A 9,933-nucleotide genomic window follows, 5' to 3' on the forward strand; every position below is an offset into this window, starting at 1 on the left:
TTCTTTGACAGGACTTTGCTAGTGGTGGTCCCATGCATGCTCCTCATAGCTACTAACTGCTGTTTGTTTTGTTTTTAACGCGAATAAATGGCAAGATTTTGAGCGGTATCAGATATGTATATAGACTCGTCATTTTGAAATCTGGTTTGTCTGTTATATTTGAATGGAGATATCTACCCATATCTTTCTCTCGCCTTGTAGTGTCAAGAGAAGTGCTTACAACATTAACAGGATTCTTTTTTTCAGAGTACTTCCATCATTACTAGAAAACACTTTTTATGCATTCGCCGTCGGAAATATTTTTTTTCGTAAATATTCTTATCAATCCTCCATTCTAGGTGAAATCTAGCAATCGCGTCTGAAACCAAAAAATGCCGCCTTATTTATTTATGTGTTTGATTTCACAAAGCTGTTTATGTCCTTTAAAAGAGCCACTGATCTTTATAAAACAAAATAGTATTATCGGTACCAATCCATTTACCCTAACGTAGAGAAAGAACTTTTTTCCTCAAACTTTTTTTTACGAGAGGATTTTCCACACTTTTTGCCAACGTTTCGGCGGGCTGGTTGTGGCCAGTAGGCCGTATTATGGGCATCACTGTTCTATGGTAATATCATTAGTAGGGAAGATGAACCCAAAAGTATTGTGAATTAATAAATAACTTTTGTCGTTTGCACTTGTAACTAAGCATGAGCGTCTTTTGGAAACTACTGTCTTCCACAGATAGGATAAATTGTATACAACAATGATGCCCAAAATACGGCCCGCGACGTGGTTTCATCCGGCCCGCCGAAATGTCTGCACAAATCGTAGAAAATCAGTCTCCAATAAAAAGGTTGAAAAATGTATCTTTACGGACGTTAGGGCGTCAAATTTTCTCTGACGTATTGGTACCATGACCTTTAAGCTTTTTGCGTTTATTAAATGGGACCCTGGATGCAGAATCTACCAGGAAAATTGAGCGGATCTTTACTTTTTGTAGAACATGATAATGAACCAACATATTTGATTTGTAAAGAAAGTGTGGCTGTTTTAAAAACAAATAATATACAAAAAGTTTATTGAAAACAGCCGTGAATAAAAGATTGTTAAACTATGTTTAGAGATTGGAGGATAGATGGGAATATTCAACAAAGAGAGAAAAGAAAATGAGTCGCTGGTGAAGCATGCTACAATGTTGCTCACATTTTAAGTAGAGAAATCAAGCCACTTTCCGACGCTTAAAAAGATTAACTTCAAATGTCACACTAATTAATGTAGGCTAAGTACTAGAGCCACAAGTTTCTAATCAGTTTCAGGTCAATTTCATTTGATTTGAATACGTTTCGTTCATGTGGCCCGCGACACAAGGATCGGAAATTAGATGGCCCGTAGGTCGAATTAGGTTGGGCATCACTGGTGTAGAATAAGGAAAAAGTATTTTGTCAATATAGATCTAGGAATTATGTTCAATTACTTTAGTTGGAAACATAAGTTATATTAATAACATTAAGATTTATCTCCCTGGTTGCTATGTAACGTTTTGACATTAAGTTCATCAAAATCCTCTTTTGGAACTTCCTGGGAAATAATTTTGGATGCCATTTTATTTTATTTAGTAACGCCCCTTGTTTTGGACTATTGAGAGGATAGAGAGACAATACGGTAAACGAAAATGTAAGAACTAGAGATGTAAAGAAAAATATTTGTCATCGTGACACATAGAGCAGATCAAGTATAGTGAACTTTCCTCTTAAGAGCACTAATGAGCCTTAGATACTTCATCAAATAGCATGATATTAAAAACAGAAAATTAAAAAACACATTTCTCGAGTGTACCCAGTCATCTCAGTGATGTTAGAACTCATGGAGGGGCCTGGCATGCTTACCCTTACATTCAGATCTCTACTGAGATCTTCGTCTCTAAGACCAAATTCCCATTAAATACATCATCAAGCCATCTTATTTGCGATCTGCATTTGGGCACAGCCAACTTGGGTCACGCTTTGGGTCCCCCTACATTATCGTCGCCCCTTGCTTTTGTGAGAGAGGGAGGAGAACAAAACACCAAATGGACCGTCAAGTTAAATAAGTATTATATTGGAAGAATTTAGTTTTAGTAAACAAAATGTTTTTGATTTCCTTTTTTTTTTTCTTTCAAACTAATTGTGGGCCTAGTCGCTATGTTATTTGTAAAAGGCTGTGACTGTGCATTTTCTGTGACATGTTTTAGAATAGACTTGAATGAGTGCACCTCACCTCCCAAATCAGTTTTTGGTACCAAGATGTTCTGTCAACATTTTATTTCAAGTAACTGAACTGGGTGAATATCTATATATATAATTATCTTCATGTCTCAAGAGTATGGACAAGAAGTAAAGGAAAGATCACTCTTTTATTTCTGCAAGTCGGACTAGAGTTACCCTACGAAAAAAAAAAAGAGGGGGGGGGGTGGAGAACAATTAGTATTCACCCGTCACAAAATAGCAGGGCCGGACTTAACCGTTGTGACCAAGAAGTCATGGAAAGATCACACTTTTTTATTTCTACTCCACGCAACTTTAGCGACGAAAAAAAAAAGGGGGGGGGGAGGGAGAACACATAATCTACTCTATGTTCACTGGACTTAACCGTTGTGAAACAGATTTCGCGAGGCCAAGTTTGGGTAGGGATACGGATAATAAGTGAAATTTAAGAGTTTGCATTAGAAAATAAATTCGTCTTTGCATTTTATTTATTCTTTACTACGTACAGAACTACATGCGTGTAGCGAAGTCATACATTATATCTTAAAAATTCTATTTTCTACATAGATCATGCTCAGTAGCAAGAATTACCAAATGTTTCAATCTATCTACCAGAATTGTTGACCTCAAGTAATTCTTCATTAGTTTGAGGCGCCAGAAGCTTCTTTCACCAGATTCCACAATTAAGGGTATTGCATAATACCGTTCTTTTTTTTTTCTTTTGAGCGTAGGATTCCATAATGAATGACACTCCAAAATGACAATTTTCGTCTATATATATTTCAGGAGATTTGTATGAGTTTTCAAAAGATTTAAGTAATTTCCGGAGATTTCCAGGACTTTTTTGTACATTTTACAATTTCCGGAGATTTCCAGGAGTTCCTGGTAAATCAGGCGGACGCGGGAAATCTGTTATAAGTTATAAAATGGTTTAATTTAATAATTAACACCTAGAATTAGCGTAAGTCCTATGAAAGTGGAGGACCCACTGCGGTCGCATAGGTTGCAGTGGCCAAAGGCCGGCCCAGCAAAATACCGGCGTATGCTACTCCGCCGGTCGACTAGTTTTTAAATAAGACACTATAAAACAAGTATGCCTTTCATAATCAGACCCTTGTATCTTTGTATATATGTGTAACACATCAAAACAAAGTGTGCACATCTAGGCACACCATACCTTTGTTAACACAAGTTCATCACAGCAGAGCATAACATAAATTATAAACATTTATCATGGGACATCATTTATCATATCACCCTATAAGCACATTAAAATAGAGTTGAAACATTGTCATCATGGCACAATAAACTTTGACGTGAATACAAACTTAACCCTATGTATAGGCCTACACTTCAGGAAGAAAAACTTGGTCACATGACATCAATATTCTTGTATTTGTGAACTAGGTTATTTTACAATGATAAGAAAAAAATCCTTTTCAGCACTAAACATGTCTTTTTTTTTTTTTCAATAGCGGTCAACACCCAAGTAAATAAACAATATACACAGCAGATCTTAAAACCATGGATTTGATATGACTGGCAGTGGAATGATTTACAAGTTGTGAAATATAATATCGAGTTCTAAGTATTCTCAATGAAAACTGGTGAAAAATGTTGTAACCCTATTCGCGACGCAATAGGGTTAACTGTGTGTGATCAGGTGACATGTGACACAGGCCAGTAATACAGTTTAGTGTGCTATATCGAAGGGCAAGGGACAGTACTGGTATGAACGTTGCACGTGAATATAACCCGTGTTATGGTCATCATAAGCATGCGTGGACCAGAGACAGTGTGTGTAAGGCAGTGCAGTTCAAGACAGGATAGCGAGTAGACCGGGACTGTTAGTCTGCCATGAAGTCGGTCCTGGTGGAGTCCTGAAGTGAATGTACGAGTCCTGTAAGAGATAGAGACAGTAGAGTTTATTAGTTTGGTACGGTGATGTACAGTATAGCATTTTCAGTTGATGTATTGCCAATCGTGTCATATTGGCTGTTTTAATTGACCATTATTAAAGCACCAGATTATTTGGAGCCTTATCGTCAAGTTCTTGATGTGTTAGATGTGCTGTGTTGTGTTTAGCAGTGTTTACAGAAGGCCTGATTAAGAGAGGATCGTAACAATATAGATCAGAAATGACATAATTGTGAAACCATGCATTTTACATCTTAACATTAGTTTCTAAATTAAAAACAAAAAAACAACTTTATTATGTTCAACAATTTGGCTAAATGCTTACATAAAACACACTTTTAGCAATCTTCTATTTTTTATTTAACAAATGTGAAAATTTCTACATTATAATTCAATTTTTCAAAATCAGAAGCAACACCTATATATTCATGTATTTTTCATATTTACCAAACAGGCAACATCAGAAATTTGATTGCTAAAATTTTTTACAAAAACTACAATTTTTTTAAAGAAAAAAATAGAAACAGATGTTTTTTTTTTACAAGAGTATTTGTTATTGTTATAAATATGAGTAATTTTTTCTTAAAGAATATACTCTAATACGACAAAATACCATCAGATTTTTTGAAAGTGTTTTCACAAGAATATATCATCTCCAGAAAAAAGTTGCTCAATAACTTCTTCTTCGTTGATGAATGACTGTAAAACCTGAAAAGCAAATGAGCAACGCCTGGTGTTGGTCAACTCAGATCTGTTTATCACTGTGGACTGTAATTGAGACAAAATTTCTGGTAATGTTGAGGAAGGACTATGCTGGAAAGGTGCAGCAAGTTCGGAGGATAGATCATGATGGGAAGCTGGACCATGTTGGATGGACAAACCAAGCTGAAAACATGAACTTTGTTGAGAAAATGTTACTCCTGAACGTGAAATGTCTGAATGTGACTGTTCTAATGATGTACTGACAAGGGTTGATGAAAATGAACTGTTAAAATCATTTAACTTCGGGATAGTTTTTACGATAGCAGCTCTTCTGCAGGAATTCTTACATTTGTTCAGAAATAATTCACTTTTATTCAGTTTATTTAGAGAACTTTTGTGCATGTCTTGAAAAGGAACTACAGGCATTACATCTTGACTTAATACTGGAGACATATCTTGCTTTTCAGCATCTTCCTTTTGGGTGCAACTTTCAGGTGTTGAAGGTACTAGTTGATCAGCATTGTTATTGATCAAAGTCTTACCTAATTTAATAAAAATGTCAACTTTTAATTAATCATCATGACTGAATGGTATACTTCATAATTATATTATTATTCATTTTAAAAATAAAAATAGTACTTTGTGCAGAGATGATTTAGTTTTTATTTTAAAGGGCAGGGAGTATTCCTAAAACTATTTAAAATTTAATATCAATAAATAAATTATTAAAACTTACTACAATCAATTAAAGTATTACTATTCATCAAAACATCTGTTGCAACATTCGAGACATCCGTTTCTCTTGAGAGTGTTGGAGCTCTGTTTGGCAATCCTATATTGTTAAAAGGTGTGGAAGGAACATTTTGATCAAAGGATCTCTCGTGACCTGCATTAGTATTGATGCATAGAAGTTTTAACAGAATATTATCTGTGGGTTCTTTTCATGTAGGCCTACTACACTGTTACAAAACAAGATATATACAATTTGATATTGTTACATTTTAATCAAATTGCACTGGAAATATAAAATTTTCATATTCTTCAGAAGTGGTGCTGTGATCAACTTTTGTTGATTTTCTTAATTTGTTATAGGTTACTAGATTATCTTGGACAAAAAAACAAAACTGAACTTAAGAACTATGATATTAAATACTATTGAATTTTACATTTCATAAAGCAGTTGGTAGAAACAGAAGTATTAATGTTATTTATTATTGTTTTTTTTTAAATCACTTAAATAAAACAAAGTAAAACATGTATAATTTCTCAACAATTTAAAATTTCTCAGACAAGAGATAATTTACCCCAAAACACACATCAAAAAGTCTATAAGGAAAAAAGACATTTTCATAAACATTTATTTAACAGAATTTATCTTTTTTTTTAATGTATAACTTACATAAATATCTGGGAGTTGCTGGAACTTTTGAGTCATTTTGAGAACAAACGTCATTTTGACTTAATGGTGTAATTAAAGGACTTGGGGTTGGTGTTGATCTGTCAAGACTGGATCTACTAAGCATAACGACTTGATGAATACAAAATGGAAATACATTGAATGTTTTTAAATTGTAGTTCAGACAAAGGCAATTAATTAATGTAAGACTGCTCATTGTAAAGCTAATACTATAATATAGTTAACAGACTGATAATTCTGTCAAGAGAAACCAAATATATAAATGGTCTTTAAAAAAACAACTTACTGGTTTCTGTATTTGGGAAGATAGGGAGAAAAAGGTTCATGCAATTTCTCAAATAGACCTAGAGTTTCAACCCTTTTTTTCAAAGTTTAACCAGCTAAAAATGAATACATGTTCCTGGTTAAACTGGTCATGGTGTGTAAAGCAAAAGTTTAAATTACAATTCTATTGACTTCTTACTAGCATTTTATCTAGATTTATATTAAAATTATATAAATTTATCCAGTGACTGGGGCAATGTTATGTTTAAAATATTATAACAAAAAGGCGTTAATAGACAAAAAAAAAAAAAGTATATATATATACTGTACGTTCTGGTACGAGCCTTGACGAATGCAAAAGAAACGAAGCCGCGTCAGCCAAGAGAAAGAAAAAGAAGCTGCCCTGTCAGCTAGCCCTAGGACAGATGCATATACATACACAAACTGTGGCAAACTCTGCCGCTCCAGAATTGGCTTGATCAGTCACTCCAGATTCTGCCCCATTTCAAGACATAGCCAGAGCCAGTGACTCATCTGGGCGCATCCATTGTCTTCTGAGACAGAATAAGCCATATATATATAATATATATAATAATAAGGCTAGTCTTCGAGTCCGAAGATTAGTGAGAAATGCAGTATTTTCCGTGGCTGTGCAGTCCCAGCTGTGACCTACATATTTTGCCACACCAGTGCAAGCATAACCATTGTCCGCAGGTGGTCGATTTAGATTTTCTTTTCGCCGTCTACGTTTGTCCTCAGCAGCAGATATTCTTTTGGTCTCAAATGTGTATCCCGCTGCCTTTGTGAGTGACCTCCAGCTGTTTTGTTCTGAGGCTGCATGCAACCAGGTGCTCTCTTCTATGTCAGCCAAGGAAAGTTGACGCCTAAGCTGTTCTTTGAAGCGTTTCCGTGGGGCACCTCTGTTACGTCAACCACCTTTTAGCTCACCAAAAAAGACTGCCTTTGGCATATGTTCGTCTCCCATACGGGATACGTGCCCAGCCCAGCGCAACTGTCGGACCAAAAGAAGTTTAAATTTAAATTTAAGTTTAAATTACCATTCTATTGACTTATTAGCACTTTATCTAGATTTATATAGACCTAGAGTTTAAACCCTTTTTTTCAAAGTCTACCCAGCTAAAAATGAATACATGTTCCTGGTTAAACTGGTCATGGTGTTTACAGATGTAGGCTTAGATCAATCTAGATCAAGATCTATCATCTCTAAATCTAGTCTAGCAATCTAATGTAAGGCAGAATAAAAGTCTAGCCAGTATATGACAATGACACCCAAATGACGGTCCTTGATGCGCTGCTAATCTGGCCACATAAAATTGATAACGCCTGCCAACAGACGTCACAGTGCATTATGAAGCCAGAGCAGATAGAGATCCATGTTCCATTGCACTGGGCAATTTTTTAGTGGTGATGCCAAGTGTCAGAAATTCATGTGACAGAAATTCATATAATCACTAGAGTCTAGAGGATTTTGAGATAAGGAGAGAAAAAACTGTAATAATAAATGAATCTAAATCAACATCAAGAACAGTAAACACTGATGTACCCCAAGGAACATTCTTAGGTTCACTACTATTTCTAATTTACATAAATGATCTACCAAGTTGCATTAGTTTAGGAACAAAAGTCAGGTTATTTGCAGATGATTGCATAATATATAGACAGAAATTTTACAAAGAGAATTAGATGAATTACAGAAATTGGAATCAAATTGGAGCATGTCTTTCCACTTATCTTATTCGTGGTTAACAAGTAACACAGACTAAAAAAAAAGCAAAATACCTATGTGTTATATAATAATTGAAAAACTGTCATGGAATCCTAATATAGATGAAACTATTAAAAAATCAAACAAAGCATTGCAATGGGTTTATTGAAAGAAATGTCTATTAATCAAATGAGAACATAAAACTAAAATGCTATTTAACCTTGGTTAGGCCAATAATAGAATATAATGCATCCTCTGTTTGGGACCCCTCAACTCAAAAAAATATTAACTGGAACAGACATAAAATAGAGAGTGAGATTCATAACAAAAGAATATTCACATTTGACTAGAGTAACACCTTTAGTAAAATCACTTAAGACTTAATTTAGAAAGCCTTCAGGATAGAAGACTTAAAAGTAAAGTAGCAGTTATACATAATCATAAAACACAGAACCATAATCTTCAAATACAAAACCTAATAAAATACTCAGAAAGACACATAGAAAAAGGGACATTCCTTCTTTCATATGCTAAGATTAATTTGTAAAAAAAAAAAAACTTCTTCCCTAAAGCTATTACTACTATTAGAGCATGGAATGGGCTACTTGAGTCAGTCAGAAAACCAATGGCTTGAAAGAATCTAAGTCATTAACATGCATAACTTGAATTTGATTGACCTAGGAACTCGCGTAGGAGGTAGGTGCCTATCAATAATCAAGCATCTTTTTTTTTAAAGTAATGACTGTATTTCATAAGATACAGATAAAACTCGTGAAAAAAAAACACATACACATTAGGGAAATCTGATAATTCAAGTAGAATCTAGATCTAGATATTAAATATGAACAGGGGCGGACTGGCTATATGGGCATCCGGGCAAATGCCAGATGGGCCGCTAGGGCCACAGAAAGGGGCGCATTGATGCCACTATGTATTAACTTGTTAAAGGTTGTTTTTTTTTTATATATTCTTTTGCAAACAGGCCCCTCAGAAATCTCTCTAAAGTGCAATAGTAATTTAATTTTAAAAAATTTCCAAAATAATGTTATAGCCTACATCCGTAGACAGTTCTATTAGTAGTAGGCTTCATCCTTTTAGGGGCTACACACTTAGCGCTTACAGAGCAACATAAGGCCTATGTTTTTGTTTGTATAGAAATATAGAGCTCAATGTATGCATGTGAACAGTTACCGGTGCTCAAACTAATATAATGTTGTTAAGGACGGGTAAACCTATAATTATAATAATTGGATGTCCAGCAAATGTCGTATAATTTATGGGCCTGATTGTATAGAAATGCCTGGGCCGATTTTACCACCCAGTCCGCCTCTGAATATGAAGACTCTATTTGGAAGGGAAAAAAAAAAGAAATATATAAATAGAGATGCTCATGATGAATGGGTGGGGGGTAGAGGATGATGGGACAAGTACAAATAAAATAAGTAGTTAAACTAGTTAAAGTAGTATACACAATACAGTATACCATTAGACGATTAGTCCTACTACTTCTAGTCTAGTGACGGTCTAAAATATTCTAGATTAATATAAAAATTTAGCTCAATCTCGTTCAACGACTCGGTAACTAAATTCTGTTGTTGTTGAATTTGAATGTATAGATCTAGACATATGTACTTATACTAGTCATCTAAATACTAGAATAATCTTCTGCAACTTTCGATTT

At 34.6% G+C, this 9,933-nt stretch overlaps 1 protein-coding gene across 4 annotated transcripts; it reads right to left on the reverse strand.

Moving 5' to 3' along the window:
• Window positions 1-3,597: 3,597 nt before the first annotated feature.
• On the reverse strand, window positions 3,598-9,913 carry LOC106080035 (uncharacterized). Of its 4 annotated transcripts, XM_056024747.1 has the most exons (5): window positions 6,549-6,760; window positions 6,245-6,373; window positions 5,582-5,731; window positions 5,193-5,387; window positions 3,598-4,126 (listed from the first exon to the last, which is right to left on the reverse strand). In XM_056024747.1, coding segments are annotated over exons 1-5 (516 nt in total). In that variant the 5' UTR covers window positions 6,589-6,760; the 3' UTR covers window positions 3,598-4,124. The 4 variants fall into 4 exon arrangements, 3 of the variants coding, with proteins under 3 accessions (XP_055880722.1, XP_055880721.1, XP_013096773.2); XR_008777087.1 differs by lacking the exons at window positions 3,598-4,126; window positions 6,549-6,760 and adding an exon at window positions 9,736-9,913 and having other exon boundaries at window positions 4,148-5,387; window positions 6,245-6,357; XM_056024746.1 differs by lacking the exons at window positions 3,598-4,126; window positions 6,549-6,760 and adding an exon at window positions 9,736-9,912 and having other exon boundaries at window positions 4,148-5,387.
• Between the last annotated feature and the right edge of the window lie 20 nt (window positions 9,914-9,933).

Source organism: Biomphalaria glabrata, chromosome 3 (assembly GCF_947242115.1).
Source record: "Biomphalaria glabrata chromosome 3, xgBioGlab47.1, whole genome shotgun sequence".
In the NCBI taxonomy this organism is placed as follows: Eukaryota; Metazoa; Mollusca; class Gastropoda; family Planorbidae; genus Biomphalaria; species Biomphalaria glabrata.

Bases quoted from the DNA above. Each gene is read 5' to 3' on its own strand.
- LOC106080035 (XM_013241319.2), bottom strand. From the start codon at position 6,588: ATGAACCTTTTTCTCCCTATCTTCCCAAATACAGAAACCA. The intron at 6,374-6,548 runs GTAAGTTGTTTT...GTATTCATCAAG, and splicing joins CTTCCCAAATACAGAAACCA to TCGTTATGCTTAGTAGATCC. The intron at 5,388-5,581 runs GTAAGTTTTAAT...TTATTAAATTAG, and splicing joins TAATACTTTAATTGATTGTA to GTAAGACTTTGATCAATAAC.